At 40.0% G+C, this 20,558-nt stretch overlaps 1 protein-coding gene across 2 annotated transcripts in view; it reads left to right on the forward strand.

The window, feature by feature from the left end:
- The first annotated feature begins 381 nt into the window (after positions 1-381).
- The window catches only part of olfm1b (olfactomedin 1b), a 34,299-nt gene continuing 14,122 nt past the window's right edge, over positions 382-20,558 (forward strand). Inside the window, exons 1-4 of one of the 2 annotated variants that reach the window (XM_059525909.1) lie at positions 382-855; positions 12,756-12,905; positions 13,664-13,819; positions 15,577-15,796. In XM_059525909.1, the coding sequence (XP_059381892.1) occupies positions 790-855; positions 12,756-12,905; positions 13,664-13,819; positions 15,577-15,796 (592 nt within the window). In that variant the 5' untranslated portion in view covers positions 382-789. Of the gene's footprint in view, positions 856-10,983; positions 11,659-12,755; positions 12,906-13,663; positions 13,820-15,576; positions 15,797-20,558 lie in introns of those variants that run through there. The other variant, XM_059525908.1, reaches the window with a different exon arrangement.

Below are 20,558 nucleotides of genomic sequence, written 5' to 3' on the forward strand. Positions count from 1 at the left end.
TCGGATATTTAGTAAAGATCATGTTCCGTGGATATATTTTGTAAATCTCCAACCGTAAACATATCAAAACTTTTGAGACAGCTTTAAAGGCGATGTTCTCAATATTTAAGCTTATTAATTCGGCTTTCAGATGATGCATGATTCAAAACAACCCTTTCGGTTTTGTGGTCAAGAGTCAAATTTTTGTGGAAACTGTGATACAAGAATTACCAGATTATCTTTATATACCATCTGATTTCGTTTGAAATAGCCTACGTTGTAAAACGCCGTAGATAAAATGTCCTTACAAGTGTATTAAGACTGTTTTGACGCAGCAAGGTTCGACCAATTAGCTCAGTCGCGCTCTTCCTCCTTTTGCTCATCCCCGTTGAATTTCCCACGCGCGCCATATGTCACATCCGGTTTCAGCACCTAGGACAGCTCGCGCTCGCGCTCCCCAGTCTCTCCGCCTCACACAACCAGATACACACAAAGTTTTGGGCTAACCAGACCTCCCTGCGTGAAGCTAGACCTCCAGAGCCGCTCATTTAACGGGAACGGGAGTCGCAGGGACGCTCTGCGCGCGAGATGCCCATAGACGGCTGCGCGAGACCGAGTGCTGTTTCTCTGTCATTCTGTTGCTGAGAAGAGAGAGAGAGAGAGAGAGAGAGAGAGAGAGAGAGAGAGAGAGAGAGAGAGAGAGACAGCGAGAGACCGGGGACAGAGGAGAGAGCACCGAAGAGCGGGTCTTAACGAGGCACCGGACCGGATCTGCATGCGAGAGCGAGACCGAGCGAGCGGAGGCGCGAGATGCAGCGCGTGAACAAGCTCTTGAGTCTCATCGTGCTGGTGCTGATGGGCACGGAACTCACGCAAGTAGGTCTATCGCCATCTTTACCTCCCACTTTCTCTCTCTCTCTCTCTCTCTCTCTCTCTCTCGCTCTCTCAAACATACACACACAAATCTAACACAGATCCGACTGCGGTGAATTAGCCGAATTAATGGGCAGAAGAGATTAACGAATGGGATTACAAACCCAGAGATATGAAGAGTCCATGCTTATACTCAGTGAAAGCTCACAGCAAACAATCAACGCACGACCAAGTTGCACGAAAAGCGAGTTATTTACATATTTGCACCTTATGTATTATAGCAAACATTTATGTTACTGTGTATTCAGCCCTTTTGTACTGTTTAATCTGACTTTGCATTCTTTGTTTGGGGTCCCAGTGACTCCAATTCTGTAAGCATTCAAATAACAATAGCCTAGTGAAAATCTTAACCATATATTAAGGACATGTTAATATTACTACTTAAATGTATAATTACACTGTAGCAAGGACACCTTCAAATAAAGTGCAACCTAAGCTTTTTATATGTTCTTCTAATGAAATCAACCCCATCCAGCAGATATTATCCTAAATACAACATTCACTTTACAGAAATGTGACCAAATGCTTCTGTTTGGGGTCATTTTGAGCATTGAAAATATACATTTGCAGAGAAACACAAAACAAATCTAGCAGAAGTGTATTTTATGTTGCATTTCATTGCACGTATTCATGTTTCTGAGTCCTAAATTATGTTTTGAGTTTGTTATAACAAACTCACATGTATAATATATCAAGCTGATATAAGTACGTTTTTAAGCTATTGAAGGCCTTGGGAGAACCCAAACAGAACTTGAGAAGTGCTAAGTAATATTAATGCACTTCAGATTTTGTAGAGCTGTAATTGCACATTTCTATTATTAACACTAATAATTACATGAAAGAGAGTATTTTGTAAAAGTGCACATTAGGGCCTAATTATGATTATTTCGCAAAAAGAGAGGGAATGAAAATTGAAATTTCTCAAATTGGGGCTGACAAGTCACCACCTGTCATAATGGTTTCTATATACCTTGGGACATATGACATATTTAATTATGCATGAATGAAAATATGATATCGATGTATAGTGTTGAATGGGTTAAACTGTACCTCTATGTTTATTTTAATTGTTCAGCCAATGCAAAACTCAAATGAGACACACACACAAACACACACACACACACACACACACGCACGCACGCACGCACGCACGCACGCACACACACACACACACACACACACACACACACACACACACACAAACACACACACAAACACTGTGATAATTAAACATGCCAAAACAATAAAACCTGTAAATGTCCATTACTTTCATTCATGTCATATTAAATATGGCATCTCCCCCAAAGGTTTACATCCCTGGTGAAATGGACACTAATATGGTAAAGTGTTACAAAAAGAAACTAGAGCTCTGCACTAGAGAATTGAAGAGCATTTGGCCGCTCTTACTAACATTACCCAGAGCGCAGTGTTCTTGGCTCCTACATATGCAAACAGGGCTCTTCACGCTTCAGTTATTACTTTAACCAGCATCTCACTGTAGCATGTATTTTCATATTGATCAGAAAGGATGAGCATGTGAACCATACAGCCTGTGTAAATGTTGCATTAGGCTCGCAGCGGGGCAGCATGCTTACTCGGCATGTGCGCACAAGTAAATCTCAAACTGACTCTGCCAAACCCATCAATTACCGCCACGTGGCTCTGTTCATCTTCTCATCTCTGAGATTTACAGCCCATTGAATCGGTGACAATTTGGCATTTTCCTCAGCTTTAGCCAGTTTGAGAAGAAGACCTCGCAAAATATACACAAACACATCAAATGTATTCAAGTATTGGATTAAAGACATGTCATATACAATCATTTCATATCCAAAATCATAGCTGTCCCATAAATACACAAGGACAAAAACAGTAAAACCCCATTCTGTGATTAATTTACTGTCAGTGTTAAATTAAACACATAAAGTACCTTTGGAGCACAGGTGTGAGCAAACACAACAAAGTCATATGCTCATCTCTCACAAATGCAGTGATCTAGTTTCAGACTCAGGAAATTGTCATTGTTTGGTAATTGTGCTGTGGAAACTGAGTTGGCCTTCAATTTGTGTGTTTAGGAGGAGCTGAGATGAGTCACAGGGCCCATTTTCTGTTCTGAGCATGGCCTACATGCTTTATTACTGGATTCAATGTTTAGAAACCTAAGAGTTTTATGGATTAATGTCGAAGGAGAGTCTTCTTAAGTTCCTCAAAGAGCTTTTTATCTTTTAGCTCTTTAGAAAACCAGTCGTGTAGTGGTGCTTTAATGGATCATGAACCAAAGCACTTACCTCAAATATGTATGATGTGACTTCAATATCTTCCAAAGAACACTCTTAAAAATAAAGGTTCTTTATTGGCATCTACGGTTCCTTGAAGAACCTTCATGGATCAATTCTTAGAAAATGTTTCTGACAACAGAACTGTTCACTGAAAGATCATTTGGGGAAACAAAATGGTTATTCTTAAAAATAAAGGTTCTTTACTGGCATTGATTGTTCCATGAATAACATTTTACTTCCATGGAACCTTTCCATTGCAAAAAAAAACAAAAAAAAACCTTTCATTAAAATGTCCTTCATAGCTAGAAAAAAGGTTATTTTAAGACCTGATTACTGAAAGGTTCTTTGGGGAACCAAAAAATGTTTCTTCTGTGGCATCACAACAAAAAGAAAACCCATTTGGAACCCATTTTTTTAAGAGTGAAAGATAAGAACTCAAGAAAACTACACATAAAATCACATTGATGGTTCCATGAAGAACCTTAAACGTCCATGGAAAATTTATATTCCACAAAGGGTTCACAACAGTGGAAAAATGTTCTCTAGATTTTTAAAACGCTCCTCACACTAAGAAAAAAAAAAGGTTCTTTTAAGAACTGATCACTGAAAATTTATTTGGGGAACCAAAGATGGTTCTTCTATGGTATCACTGCAAAATCACGCTTTTGGAATCTTTATTTTTAAGAGTGTATCAATTGTTTTTTTCTTATCAAGTTGAGAAAAAAAACCTATTTAAAATCTTTATTTTAAAGTGTGTACAGACCACATCCTAACACCACCTTCAAAAAAACAACACTCATTACCCTAAATGCAAACAAATACAGTACATGGACCATGGTTCCTAAAACACTACTTACTGAACACCATCCACAAACATCTCCTAAAATGTAAATACTCATCACAGTACACCCCTAAACACACACAAAGCACTGCTTAAAACTGCTTACAGCAGCTGAACCAAAACTCAAAAGCTCAATAAGTACACCTACACAACCCACAAAACATGGAAATGGAAATACCACTCACTGGACACCAGTAAGAAAAAAAGCCCATAACACCACCCACAGAACAGCTGATGGATCTCATACTACAGATTTCCATCATTTCACCCACTCATTATCAACTAGTTTCCAACCTGAAACCGTTTGACAGAATAAGGTCTAAACTGATCTCATTTGAAAATCAGTAACATTATTTAGGTCAGAATGCAAGCTGGAACAAAATATTTCCCCTGACCAAGTTATGCACCAACCATTGATTGGATTCAAATTGATCCATACAGCAGTTTTTCTAAAGGGCTTAATAGACCTAAAATGACTGTATTAAAGCATTGAGTTGGTCAGATTACACAAGATGACCCCTCACTGTGTGATCATGCAAAGCACCACTGATTTGAGTTTGTTTGACAGGAACTTTCAGATAGATAGTGAGAATAGAGATGAGAATCCGATCTTCCTAGCCAGGATGGATGCTGCACACTAGTGATGGATGAGGAGATACTCCCTGTCTATGTAAAGCGCTTTGAGTGCCTAGAAAAGCGCTATATAAATGTAATGAATTATTATTATTATAGGAGCACCATGCACCACTTAAAGTCCTAGAAGACGTAAGACCAAAGAATTGTCCTCATTTCTAATAAATGAATAGCTCTTTATTTGTATGTTAGATATGTCCCACCCAAATGTCCTGTTTTCAATAGAAAAATCACAACTAAACTTGACAGCCAGGGATCATCATGAATTTTTCTGTATTGAAAATGGTCTTGTGACATGAAGCCATAATGACAGAATGTACTTTTCAGAATGACATAAGTGCAACATTATTTTTTAAACTTCTAGTAATATTTATTTGTATTTGCATTTATATATATATATATATATATATATATATATATATATATATATATATATATATATATACACACACAATTTTAATACATAATAAAAAAATAGTTTAATTGGAATTCATTTAAAAGAATCTTAATTAAAATAAATTATATATACACGTTATATAAAGCTGTATAACACTTAGCTAATAATTCTGGCACATGCACATTTAGTTTCAGTTGGCATGATGCTTCTTTTCCCAGCGGTGCTTATGCTGTATTTTCAATTTGTATTAATGTCCTAATCGTATTTCAGTATGTAGCCCAAGTCCAAATGTAGAATCCATTCAAACTTCCATTAACGAGAGAGAGAGAGAGAGAGAGAGAGAGAGAGAGAGAGAGAGAGAGAGACAGAGAATGGGGATAATGTCTCCTTCTTCACCAGCTATAGAATGAATGAGATTAGTTTTTGATTACCACGGTACAGATACACATCTTCTATGGTCTTATCACCTTCATGGAGATAAAGGTCATCACTACGCTCTCATAAAAGAGAATAATCTAGCCTGTGGATGAGAAGAATTATCATATTAGTAATGGCTCTTCCTTTTAATCGATTGTGTCTGGTTTTGACTATGAAAGGGAGATAAAAGGAAAGTGTGTTCCTTGCGTTTAAAAGGAAACACAAGCTGTTGTTTATATGATGGCATTTCACCAGCAGTGACACTCATTGTTTCTCTCTAGTAACCCATAAATCACATGCACACACGTTTTTTTGAAATCACCAATCGATAGCAAGACCAATCTATCATCAGCATGTGCTCAATCTTTATACTTGTGCTGTCCATCATATAATTTTGTAGCATGTGAACTGTGAAAGGGCAAGTGTGTGTGTCTACTGTTTTGTAAAGAAAGAGACAGACAGCAGGAGGATACAGAGACACATGGAGTTAACCACCCTAGCAATTGCAAAAAAACTAAAACAAATTACTAAGCAGACTTTAATAGGATAGCAACGCCCAGGCAACCACCAAAAACACCTTATCAACCATCTGCAACACACAAACAACTATTCAAAACACCTTAGCAACTGCAAAGCAACATAATATCACTAAACACACTTTAGTAGCATTATACCACCCTGGCAACCACCCAAAACACCCTTGAAACTCGCCTGTAAAATTTGCACAGCCGAGCACCACTCATTTTCTTCAAGGAAATGTAAAATCTACCATCTGTTCACACACAAACACACATCGCTCTCCTTCCCTTTACCAAGATATAAAATAGTATTTTCCCCAATCACAAAATAAACCTCTATGTTCTGAAGTTTCTGAAGCAGATATTCTGTAAACTATCACTGAAAACAGCAGGAAGAACAGACTGCTTGGAGAGGCAGAGGAGGAGGTGCAGGGGTAGGGGAGAGTAAGTGTTCAAACAGCAGGGCTCCGTTCCAAACACCTCTGCAGTATCACGGGCACCACCAGGCAGACCATTTGAAGTTGTGCAGAATAAAACTTTGAAAAACATGGGCTTTACTTCTTCCTCCTCTTCCTATCCACACTGCAGAACCATTGGGGAGGTCTTCAGCACAGACGATTGATAAATCACTCATATCGCATTGGACTGTTTTTTTACGCTCAGCCTCAAGCTGAAGGCTTTACAGACCATTACAGATGAGTTACTGCTGCCACAGTCTCCTTCTGTCCACCAGCTCAGATGGTTTCTGCTGGTACAATCTGAACCAATCATCATCCAGCACTCCTGATCTCCAGGATATTATCGTTTTGCTGGGGGCTGCAGAAATCGCACAGCCTACACATGAATTAATAAAAGATGATAAAAAGCAGAAAGAACAGTGTTAAAGGGAATCCCAGCTCAAGATTACGGTTTTGCTGCTCTCACATTGATGAAAGTAAAATTGATCGCTGTTGTCTTCGAGAACGCAGCTATAAAAAATGTATATTAGATGTTTACTGCATATCTTGTTTTAGAATTAATAGCAATATTGACCAATACCTGACCAAACAGATCAGCACTTTTGTAAAACTAAAGCTGTTCACCCACAAATAAAAAAATGATGTATTTGCCCTCATGACGTTTGTTGGACACAAAAGCAGAAACTGACTGTTAACACATGCTGTCAAATGACAAAAAAATTACATTAGGGTGAGTACCAGAAAATAAAAAATAGAAAAAAGAGTTTATATGTCGCAGTTCTGAATCTATAACATACAACTGCAAGTTATAACCTCATAATTGTATGAATATAATCTTTTTTTTTTTTGTATTGGACTTTGTATCACATAATTGCAAGTTTACATTTCACAATTCTGACATCTTTTTTTTCAGAATTGCAGGATATAAACTTATAATTGCAAGTTATAAACTCAGAATTGTGGGATAAAAATTTGCAGTTGCTAGAAATAAAGTCAGATTTGCAAAATATAAACTAGTATATAAGTTATAAAGCCCAATAATGAGAATAAAACATTACTTTCTTACAATTTAAAGTTTATGTCTAATAATTGTGTGTTTTGAATAAAAATAAATGTTAGCAGATGCTGTAAAGGTTCCAAAATGACAGAATAACAACATGAGGGTGAGTACATGATGACAGTGTTTAACAATCCCTTTAAGGTTTAGCTTTAACCTCATTGGCTGAGGTTGTATGTTGATTAGTTGATCAGTTTGCAGCTTAATTTACCACAATACAAGCTTAATTTTCAATTTGTTGTCTTAACTCCATGATCCAACTCATAGAAACCTTTTCATTTTTATTCTAGTGTTAATGTGTATAGAGAAATAGCGGATAAACTCAGTGAAGTCCCTGGTGTTGCATAAATTAATCAGAATAGACATTTGGCATTAAGTTTAATTGTTTGATTCATTAGCCAAAAACTGTTTTATTGGAAAGTATTATTTATCACAGCTTTTTAATTAATAGATCGTCAGCTTTTATCAAAAGCCAGAAAGTAATCTAGGTTTGAAAGAAGTATTTAATTAACACAGTCAAGTTCAGAGAGTTTAGAGAGAACTAACGAGACCAAATGTTACATCAAAAATCAAAAACAACCTCCCAAGGCCACTGATTTGTAAATAAGTGTCTATTTGCCGGTTACAAGTCAGAGGCCATGACACAAGGTCAGTCCAACATTGAGAGCATTCTAAAAGTCTTTACTGCACTATTTTCATGCAAAACACAGTCCTAGCACGTGAACTGATATGCTACTCATTAATCTCTGAAATAAAAACAAGCCAGTGTGATTCAAGTTGTATTGTTCATTGGCAAACACGCTGAGGGATCTCAAGGCCAAACAAATTCAAGCCCAGAGTGATTTGTGCTGAAGTAACCTTATTTCTATGGCTCTATCTTTCATTCACTCCATCTCTCTTTTATGTCTCTCTCCATCTCCTCTCACATAAAAATGCGACCAAAGTGCAGGATGGTAACCATGTTCCCTATAGGGATGACATGTTCAAAAGATGTTTTATAAGATCAGTTTGCCTAAAAATGAAAATTCATAATTTACTCACCCTCATGTTGGTCCAACCTCTGATTTCTTCCATCGAGCACCAAAGGAGACGTTTAGCAGAATGACAAAGCTGCTCACTTTCATTCAGCAAAAGTTAAACTGTAAAAATGAAGGAAATACATTAAAGGAATATATCACAAATGTGAATTTGCTGAAAAGGTACTCACCCTCAGGCAATCCACGATGTAAATAAGTTTGTGTCTTCAATAAATTAGGAGAAATGTAGCATTGCATCACTTGCTCATCAATGGATCATCTGCAGTGAATGGGTGCCGTCAGAATGAGAATCCAAACAGCTGATAAAACAACAAGCCACAAGTAATCCACACCACTCCAGTGAGCAAGTGATGTAATGCTAAAGAACTCCATATCTGTGCTAATGAAGAAACAAACTTATCTACATCTTGCCCTGAGGGTAAGTTCTTATTTTGGGTGAACTATTCCTTTACAAAAGTATACTTCAAGTCGTGCATTAAATTTCAAGTCACATCATAGCTCTGTGAGAAGAACAGTCTGAAATTTCAGTCTTAACATTTCAAACTTCACTGACAGCTGTGGTCACCATTCACTTGCACTGTAAGGAAAAGAACACCTTGGACATTCCGTTATAAATAACTATTTTTGTGTTCTTTGGGAAACCATACAGAAAATCATACAGATTTAAGGACTATGCAGTTCTAGTCCTTTAATGCCAGTACAGAAAGATCGGATCATTGTGGATCCACAAGCAAACCAAAAAAGTGTGCATGGGTTTGTATGTAATAGACAGTGACAGGCCCGGAAAGAATATCTGCCCTAGATTCAGTGTTTTAGATGTTTTCTGTGTGATGTTTTATTAAAGTGAGGTTGGATATGCTGACAGAGACACAACTGGATGCCTGACACTCCCCAAATATCTCTCAGCCTGTTTCTCTCTCACTCAAAGGTCAGTCTATGTAAAGTGACACACCTTTGACATATTCATGCCCCCCCCCAAAATAGCTGTTTACTTTGGAATTATAAACTGGTTAATTTATAGGGTTTTTGTCTGTTCTTTAAATTCAGCTTCTCTTCTCTTTTAAAGGGGGAACACACACTCGCTGCATATATATATATATATATATATATATATATATATATATATATATATATATATATATATATATATATATATAAAACTTGATTTCCCTGTTCAGCAAAACTTCATATTTAAAACTCAAGTTTTAAAAAGCAGGTTCCCATTGTGACAATTTACCCCATTTAGTATGACAAAATACAAGTGCAGGGGACAAAGTTAAACGTACAAACTGAACTGTATCTATTTTTCCCTGGGCAATAACAGTATAATTATTTAAAACTTTTATGTAGCCTGAACTTACAAAAAAATTGTCTTTTAAAATACCTGCCCTGAGAAGGTGGGGAAGAAGTGTGACACGTAGTCCCGGTTTCCCCAGATTATTTATATTATATGGTTATTTTTGGTTTCACGATTCATCCACATCTAACTATGACGTGTTTTTCACCTCTTACTGTGTCACGACTTCTCACTGACATGTCTAGTGACATGTCTGTGAATAATATGTGTTAAACAAGTGATGCATGAGACAGCACTACTCGTTCTGTTATAGTACCAGATAGTGGTCGGGTGGAATAGCTTGACAGCACCGCCGATCACAGCACGGGGGCGCTCGAGTCATTCTAATGCTAACTGAATTAATGTACTTACGGCACTGAATGTGTAAGATGCATGTTTTTGATGCACCCTTTCCGGGACCCCCTTATATATATATAATCCATCTACACAAGTGCATATCAGATATTTGCATATGTTTAAGGTTGCAATAAAGAGATTCCAAGCAAATATGCCACTTATGTTTCCATTTATTTCACAGGCGCTTCTCTTGACACATCTTGTGAGTCCTTTAATGGTACTATTTCTGGAAAAAAAGCACTGATAAAAAGTGATTTATGACAGGGTGCTTGTTAAAATAACACTTTAGCTGTGTGTATTTAAAGTCAAAACAACGTTTCAGTAACAACAAGTGACATTACAAGTCAGAAAACACCAAGTCGCGTTCGCCTGAAGCTGTATCCATAGCAACAGTATCCTGCTTGCGTTTTTTCTTTTTTTAAATTCAGAATAGAACAGAAAACTATAAAACTGTCCTTTTAACCTAATTTTAGATTTTCAAATTACATTTTTAAACACACACACACACACAAACGCAAATATTTTGTTTAAAACGTCTTCTTAGACGGTTACCCGTTTGGCACCAAAGAGAAAACTTTGAAAAGAACCTCAGGAGAATTTGCTGGAAAAAAAAATATATATATATACTGACCGAAAATTTGGTGACATTTAAAAATGATTTCAACAGAGCAACAGTAAGAAAGGGCCCGCGGGATCATTCACTCGCATTGACCCGGACTGGGGCGTGACATTGGGATGCTCGGTTTACAACCGTCCCGGGCGCGTGGCTATGACAATATCGGGCCATTAACGCGATCCGTTGCCAAGTGCAAATCCCGGGTGGCGTGTCTCGTGAGCAGAGGGGCGCTTGACGCGTTCACGCGCTCCCTTATATAGGAACGTGTTGCGCCGCCTCCTTTCTCATCCGCGGAGAGCAGTCGGTGTGTGCAGTTGTAATCTATCCTGAGTAATTCACTTGCGTGGGGAGGCGGACCAATAAGGGCGTGAACGCACACAAAAAAGGCACGGATAACGGAAAAGACACCAGACGAGACGAGAGCAGACGAGACGAGGGTCACAACCGCTCAGTTTTGATCACTTTAACAACATCGGACTCCATTTAATCACTGGCAATCAAGATGAGCACAGTGAAACAGTCCGAACCGGGACCGTCAGAGGTGATGATGCGGATGATGGTGATGCACGAGGCGCTCACGGGCAGCGATGCTCGCCGTTATGGTTCCCCGGTGGCTTGTGTAGAATGAGAGTTTGGGTCAGTGCGCAGAGATGTCGGTGCCTTTGCTGAAGATCGGTGTGGTGCTCAGCACCATGGCAATGATCACCAACTGGATGTCCCAGACACTGCCATCACTAGTGGGACTCAACACCACCAAACTGACCGCGGCGCAGGGCGGCTATCCTGACAGGAGTATAGGAGTAAGTCTCGGGTTATTTCCCCTCAAAATTCAAACGAAAAGTTCAGATATTAAGCCTTTAATATGTAAAACAATGTCCACTATTGCAGCGCGCCACAACTCCCGTTTTCCACATTTAAAGCGATTTTGTATACAAATACTGTTTTGCATTCTTTTCCATTCATTCTTTAACCATTTCCAATGCAGAACCGTGCGTGCACGCCTCCTTGCGCCTTCTCGGTTTAAAAAAGTGGCGTTCTCGGACCTGCTGATTGTGATGTCATGGAATTTCGAACGCTCAGCGCATTAATATTACAATTCGCAATGTTTTCTCCTTCTAACTAGCTCTAATCATTCATTTATATATATATAAAACACAATTGCTGCAATAAGTCAATTGATTTTATTTGAATGAGCATGAAAAACCCACTGAAATAAACAAAGGGGTTTTATGGCATGAAGCGTTTTCTTTCGAACTCAAGAACGTGTTTTGAGCACATTTTAACTTATGTTAAAAAAAGAATAAAGAATGAAACAAATAAGCTACAACACTAAACACACTGTAGATGTAACGCTGTTGTGAAGCTCTTTCGTGGTTCAGCTATCACTTTCATGGACAATTTTAATATTAATATCACTTTGAATATTAACAAAAATCTATGGGGTTTAAATCGGGCGAGATTAAAAATGGAACATAACACGAAAGGCTGCAAAGCAGGCAGAATCAAAGTCTTTTGTAGTGTTGTAATGTTCCACTGGTGTGGAGACATGCATCATTGGATGCTCATCAGTCCTCCATCTGTCCCTCACTCTCATCAACTCCAGACAGACTGTGATTGGATCTGTAACTCAACAGTAGTTCAAGAATGACACAGCTGAGCAGGATAGATCGCCTCTCTCAAACAGCTGTCAGTTAAATAGACTACAAAACTGTGCGAGTGAATGAGGCTGATGTAAAGCTGCTGCGTTTTGATTGGTGGGTGGGGATGTTGGCGTGGTCTGACGTGGTACGAGCAGATGGGATTTTGCGTAATTTTGTGTCATGTGATTGTAATGACAATAAGTCTGGGATTATAAATAAAAATATGAAGTTTAGATGTAATATATTTTTCATTGCAGGTTTTACCTGCTAACCCAGAGGAGTCCTGGCAGGTGTACAGCTCGGCTCAGGACAGCGAGGGCAGGTGTGTGTGTACGGTCGTCGCACCTCAGCAGACCATGTGCTCAAGGGACGCCCGCACCAAACAACTCCGCCAGTTACTGGAGAAGGTGACCTCCTGACCCATAATGCTCTATTGCTTTGCCCTTGGGCATCATGTTACCTATCTGGAGTTGCCACAGAATCCATGACAACCAGAGCTTTCCTCCAGAGATCAAAGAGACCTAGAGGCATGAGCCTAACAACAACATTATTCGCATACAAACACTCCGAGTTAATGAGTTCCTCTGGAACACTGCTGGCGCAAAGGCAAACAGCCTTTCCTCAGAAAGACAATGATGCAACTCCTCGGACACATCAAATCATTAGAAGACGTGGTATAGCTGCAGAACTCGCTAGTTTAATTTGCTGAAGGTCACTAAATTTGTTATATATTGATGTTTAGAGTTGATAAATTTAAACGTTTCTTCAAAATCAGATCATTTAAGTTCAAGAAAAAGTTCTTTTTTGGTAAAAAAGGATAACAAATTAAATATCAAATTATAAAAAAAAAACGTGATATCTTGTGAAATATGTAGTTATATTAATCATCGCATGTTTTCATAAAAATAATACAAATATTTTTTTGAAATTAAAGAAAATTATAAAAATTAAAACATTGCATTTTTGTTAAAGAGGATAACAAACTGAATATATATAATACATTCATTATCATTTTATATTTATTTTATATATTTGTTTTCAAAGTATATACTTAACATATAACAAATAAAAAATTCTAAACTAAAAAAATAAACTCTGTGTATAAAAAATATATATTCTGTGTATATATGTATATATACTCTTCTTATTCTGTGTGTGTTTTAAGGTGCAAAACATGACGCAATCAATCCAAGTATTGGACCAGCGGACCCAGAGGGACCTGCAGTACGTTGTAAAGATGGAAGATCAGCTCCGTGGCCTGGAGACCAAATTCAGACAGGTGGAGGAGAACCACAAACAAAACATCGCCAAGCAATACAAGGTGAACACACAATTAAATGCAAGCAGTGCACATATTTCACACGAATGCACACATCGTTCCACACTTTCATACACAAACACTGCAGATTGCATGCACACTTATAAATACTTGTGTGATTTTTGCCAAATGTGCAGACCTCTCTGATTCGATCCAAACAATTAGTGAACTTTTATTAGTTTTGTATTTTTACGTTTGAGAACAGAAGAATGCAAAACTGAATGAATTATGAATTATTAAATAAAAAATAAAATAGAAATAAACATTACATATTAATTATAAATAACGGATCTGCACATTTCGTTTTTTCTATAATGTACCAATCAAAGAATCCCATGACACACTATATGACCTGACACATGCATGGACTGTAATTTTGTTTGCACTTTGTAACACAAGCGTGAGTGTGCGAGTGCATGAGATGTGCGTGTGTGTTTGTGAGAGCACGTGAATGTGTTAGCTAGGTTAGTGAGTTAGCTCCCTGTGCTGAGTGTGTTGTTTCTTGCTTGCAGGGCTAACTATAAAGACATGATAGGAGAGCCAGAGGCCAGAAGAGGCAGGTCTAACCCACGATTGGCTGAAGTGGGCGTCAGTCACGCTGTTTATGTCACGATTCTCATATTCTATTCGACATTAGCTGTAAGAAACACTTCTCCCCCCTCCCTTATCCAACCACCAATTAGATCTCCTCCTGCATGCTACTCTAAAGAATTGTTACCTTTTATTACGTTTCATTGCTATATTGCTATTATTATTACTACCATTATTATTCTCATCTTTGCTAGTATTGCTTAAGTTTTTTATTATTATTATTATTATTACTCTTATTAATTGTCACTATGAGTCTTTGGTTTTTGAAGTAATATGCGTTTTTGGAAGTCAAAAATGTAATCTTAACATCACATTGTTGTATGTGAGTTGTAATTTCAGCATGTGTCCCTTTCTGCTGTTGCATTCTAAACGACAACTAATAAAGTCTTTTCCCAATTGTTTACCGTGTTCAGAGCGTTTGATTTCGGCGATAAATGTTTGTAGATATATATTTTTTTTACGGATACGAGTAGTTTTACTGCATCTTGGCCTCTGGTCTCTCACTGGCTCTACAAGCATACACACACACAAACATAACCTGCTAAAAATAAACTTTTTATTGGTTTACTGATCTCTGCATCCTTGTTCCACCATCCGGAAAAACTTTCCCAGAACTGTAGAAACTGTAATAGAAGCAAAACAAAGATGAAATGCTCATTCACACCATAATCAATAGTTATAAAGATGACAATAACGTTTAGCATCTACACCTATGCAGAATAACCTTTTCTTTATTATAAGCTCACTGCAGTTTTGTTGTCCGCTTGTGCTCTTTAAAGTCAGGTGAATTATAAAATAAACAATTATTATTATAAATGTGGTGTGGCCTCTGCCATTCTTTTACATTGAGAACGATATCTTTATCGCTATAGTTTTAATCTTGATGTGAATAGGTCTCAACTCATCATAAATGATTTAGAAAATTTGAAGCAGATTGGTGTGGCGTTTAGATGTCCACATACTTTGAGGCAGATGTGGTTTTCTATAAGAACTCCAATGGCTGTAAAACCCTTTGAGACTTTTATTTTAAGAGTGTCCAGATGAACAAACACACTATACACAACAGTATTCGACACCTAGATTGTTCAAATTAGCAGCAAGGGTTCAGACAGGTTACAGAACGCACAGTAGGCAATACTTTCCAACGTTTCAACGTTACATACTTACAGGCCATAAAGGCAAAAATGGCGGAGCTGCGTCCGCTGATTCCCGTACTGGAGGAGTACAAAGCGGATGCGCGGCTGGTTCAGCAGTTTAAGGAGGAGGTGCAGAACTTGACGTCCAGCCTCAGCCTCCTCCAGCAGGAGATGGGAGCCTATGACTATGAAGACCTGCACTCCCGCGTGATTAGTCTTGAGGAGCGGCTACGTGCGTGCATGCAGAAGCTTGGTAAGACACACAACAAATACATGTTTATCTTTCTCAAAAAAGTTTACCCAAGACATGATAGTGGCTCAACATCGTTTGAATTTCAGGTACAGTATAAAATAAGCTCAATTTCTGGCATAATGTTGATCACCCCAAAATTTCCACTTGTTCCAAGTAAAATAAAATTATGGTGCTTTTAATGAAAGTGAATGTAGCCAAACTGTAAATGTTGAAATACTCACTGTTTCAATATTACAGCCACAAGATGTAAACCATAGGCATTCTTTTTTGTGTAGATTCCAATTTTACCACTTTAGTATAAAAAAATAAGTTTGATATTTTATTTGTTAAACATAACCATACATTCGACGTGCAGTGAAATGCTTTTTCGACTTCCTGCACAAATAAAATAAAATAATAATAAAAAACATAAAATTACATAAATGAACATATATTAGAAATATATTAGGATTTACAACACCATGTAGTTAAAAAAAGTTTTAAAAAAGTTTACAAATTGTAAACCTTTACAGCTGAAACAATACACATTTTAACAGAACAAATTTTATAAAATAATAATCTCACTGTTAATACTCCAGAAATCAAAATTGACCTGTTAACTTCCATTGTACGTGTGTTGTTATCACATATAATTGTCAAATTATTTTTATGCCAATTAAAAGTATGCCACATGTTTGAACCAAAGTTGTAGAATTAATTTAATAAAAGCTTTCATTTTAGAATTAAAACAAGCAGTATTTACTTAATTTATGAATCATTTTTTTCTTTGAGGACATTGCCGAGAGAAGAAGACAACTTTGTCTGATTTGTCACAGACTAAACATGAGTCACAAAGTGTCCCAGTAGACGCTGGACTTTCTAACACAAGTCAAAAAGTCATGGGTATGAGCCGCCATGTGTCACAATCAACTGACGATTAATCAAGGGTGCAATGGTAATTAATTAATAATTAACGCTTTTAAAAATAAAGGTTCTTAGCAGCATCTCAGGTTCAAAGAACTTCCTGATCAAGAATTATTTTGGCCAGTTCCAAATTTTCCGTGTAGTTCTTTGGAAAATGAACAAAGTTTTTTTTATATTAACACATAAAAAGAAACAAACCTTTATTGGCATCCATGGATCCATTAAGAACCTTTAACATCCATAGAACCTTTCTATTTCAGGTTTTATATAGTGGAAAGAGTTCTTCACACTAAAAAAAATGTAACTGTTCACTGAAAGGAAAACGGTTCTTCTATGACATCATTGCAAAAAAAAAAAAACCTTCTCTAGGTTATGCATGTAACCATGGTTCCTCGAGGGAACGAGACGCTGTGTCAAATAATTCTATAGGGAACGCGTTTAGCGTGAGCGACTCTGAATATCGTGTGTAATCTGTCCAATGGAAGAGCGTGACGTCACAGCCGGGGTGACGTAAGCGACCAGGAAGCTATAAAGGCACGTGCCTTACAGCCAGCGTCAGCTTCGATTACCAGCAAGCACTGGCAGGGGTGCCGGGGGTATGGCATCGAGACGCAGTGTCTCGTTCCCTCGAGGAACCATGGTTACATGCATAACCTAGAGACGTTCCTCTTTGGCAACTCGAGGTGCGTCGAAAAACACTATGGGGAATGAGATGCCCACACTGACAGACAACCAAATCCCTCCCTAGTGTGTATCCGAAGAGCACATTTTAGGACGAGAGAACTGAAGCGCCTGGAGTGACTGGCATATCCAGGCCATAAAATCTTACAAAGGTTGAGGGCGTGGACCACCCCACAGCGTTGCAGATGTCCAGCATAGACACCCCTGCTAGGAAGGCCTTGGAGGCCGCCATACCCCAAGTAGAGTGAGCCTTGGCTCCCAACAGCGGGGGAAGACCAGAGGACTCATAGGTGGCATTGATAGTCTCAACTATCCAACGAATAATAGTCTGCTTAGATGCAGGAAAGCCCCTTTTGGGGGGACTGTAGCACACTAGCAATTGGTCTGATTTTCTCCACAGGGCAACTCTGTGGACGTATGTGTCCAGCACTCGAACTGGACACATACAGTTTATTTTCTCTTGGTCGGGTTCCCGAAAGGGAGGAGGGCAGAAGACCTGCAGCACTACAGGTTGTGGTGTGACAGAGGGAAACTTAGGAACATATCCCGCTCGAGGGTATATGAACGCTTTGGCCATGCTGGGTGCAAAGTCAAGATAAGTAGGGGCCAATGAGAGGGCCTGAAGATCTCCGACTCTCCTCAGAGAGGTGATAGCCAACAGAAAGGTAGTTTTGAGGGTCAAATGTCTGTCTGATATGTCTTGTATTGGCTCAAATGGAGCTTTACAAAGGGCCTCTAACACCACGACCATGTCCCACGGGGGAATATGGGACCGTACTGGAGGTCTCAGCCAAAGGGCACCCCTTAGGGGCCACACCCACAGCTTCCACAACTCCAGGCGAGGGTGAATTATCGTGCCCTGCGCCTGTGAGAGTAGGTCTGTCCTGATCTGTATCTCCCATGGAGAGCTGTCGAGGAGCGGGACCAGATCTGCAAACCATACTCAGCCCGGCCTGAACGGGGCTACTAACAACAGACGGACGCCGTCCCGGGGTACTCTCGCCAGAACTCCCGGGAGCAGAGCAATAGGGGGAAATGCGTACAGATGAAGCCTCGGAAGGGTCTGCGCCAATGCATCCAGTCCCAGAGGAGCTGGATGAACTAGAGAGAACCAAAGGGGACATTGCGATGTCTCTTGAGTCACAAGGAGGTCCACTTGAGCTTTGCCAAAAATTTTCCATATCTGCTTCACCACCTTGGGGTGAAGTTTCCATTCCCCGGGCCTCGGCCCCTGCCTCAACAGTATGCCTGCTCCCATATTTAATTTCCCAGGAATATACACTGCTCTGAGTGAGAGGAGTTTGCCCTGGGACCACACAAGGATCTGGTGTGCCAGCTTGTACAGGGGGCGTGAACGCACACCTCCCTGGTGGTTGATATAAGAGACCACCGAAGTGTTGTCGTTGCGCACCAACACATGGTGACCTCTTGGTCTTGAGTCACCACTGTAGGGGTCTCGTGTACAGCAGGCAAAGAGGTATCATGTTGGACGCAGCTGCCATCAGACCCAACAATCTCTGAAATTGTTTGACAGTGATTGACTGGCCTTCTTTGACTCTCTCGACTGACTTGAGAATCGACTCTATTCGGTTCTCTGGACTGAAGAAAGTACACTCTTCTTGGCGTTCAGTCTCAAACCAAGCTCCCCCATGTGTGTGAGAACGACATCTCGCTGTCGAACCGCCATCTGCTCTGACTGAGCTAAAATCTACCAATCGTCGATATAATTCAGTATGCGGATGCCCTGCATATGCAGAGGAACCAGAGCCGCATCTACACATTTCTTGAACGTGCGGGGATGAGAGTGCAAGGCCGAAGGGAAGTACTCAATATTGGTAAGCTTCACCCCCGAAAGCAAACCTCAGAAACTTCCTGTGTTGTGGAAGGATGGAGATGTGGAAGTATGCATCTTTGAGATCTATTGTGACAAACCAGTTCTCGGCTCTGATTTGAGGTACAATATGCGTGATCGTGAGCATTTTGAACTTCAGCGTCATGAACTGACCGATTTAAGACCCGCAGATCTATGATCGGACGCAACCCCCATCCTTCTTTGGAACTATGAAATACCGGCTGTAAAATCCAGACTCCCTGTCTTGAGGTGGGACCACCTCGATGGCCTCCTTCCTTAATAGGGTATTCACTTCTTGTTCCATAACCAGAGCCTGCTTGGGGCCGACTAACGTCGGTATAACCCTGTTGAATCTCGGCGGTGGAGAGCCAAACTGAATATGGTAGCATTTTTCTACTGTGCGCAGGACCCATTGAGATACATTTGGCAGTAGTTTGCATGCTGCTAAATAATCTCTCGAGACTGACGTCTGGTGTAAGAGGCCCCCGAAGGGGTGGCGAGCATCTCAGCTCCGCTACGCATGTCATACTAAGGACATTGCTCGCTAGAGGCCGCTGCGCCCTGGAACTCTGGTAGGGTTGGCAGACCAGCCCCCAGAGGGCACTGAGGTGAGACGGGCACCGCGTAATGTGGTGTACGCCGCTCTACACCAGTAGGGGCTGCCCTCTGAATTCCGGGCCCTCTGGTGTCAGGACTTCTTGGCCGAGGACTTCTTAGCTTTGATTACTGCCCTAAGGTCTTGTTTGGGCTTAGAAGTCCCTGATCGAGAGTGTTCCCGATGCGGAGGAGCACGAGAGGGGACCCTCTGCTTTTTGCCTCCCTGTATGAGGAGCTGGCATGCTGTTGGGGCGTATCCCGCTCAGATGCCCCAAGAGAGTGACCAGGGAGGAACTTATGGAACGCCGCCTCTTGCTTACATGCCTCGTGGAACCTGTCGACGTTTTCTTTTCATACAGAGTCAGCCATAAGTGTCTCTCCGCAGCCACCAATGCTGCCATGGACCGCCCAATCGCTCGGGCGGTCTCCTTGGTGGCACGGAGGGAGAGATCAGCAGTCCGTCTTAATTCAGAGATGTTTTTGGACTTGATTTCCTCTCCCTTGTCTAGCTTTTTTATCAGGTCTGCTTGGTACGCCTATAACACCGCCATGGTGTGCAGACACGCAAAAGCCTGACCTGCTGCTGCACACCCTTTGCCCACGAAAGCCGAGGTTGTTCTAAGAGTCTTGGAGGACAACGACGGGGCCTTCAGAGACGATGCAGCAACAGGGGACAGATAGCTCGTGAGCGTCTGTTCCACCCGTGGCATCACTCTGTAGCCACGCTCT

This window comes from Carassius carassius, chromosome 36 (genome assembly GCF_963082965.1).
Source record: "Carassius carassius chromosome 36, fCarCar2.1, whole genome shotgun sequence".
Classification (NCBI taxonomy): Eukaryota; Metazoa; Chordata; class Actinopteri; order Cypriniformes; family Cyprinidae; genus Carassius; species Carassius carassius.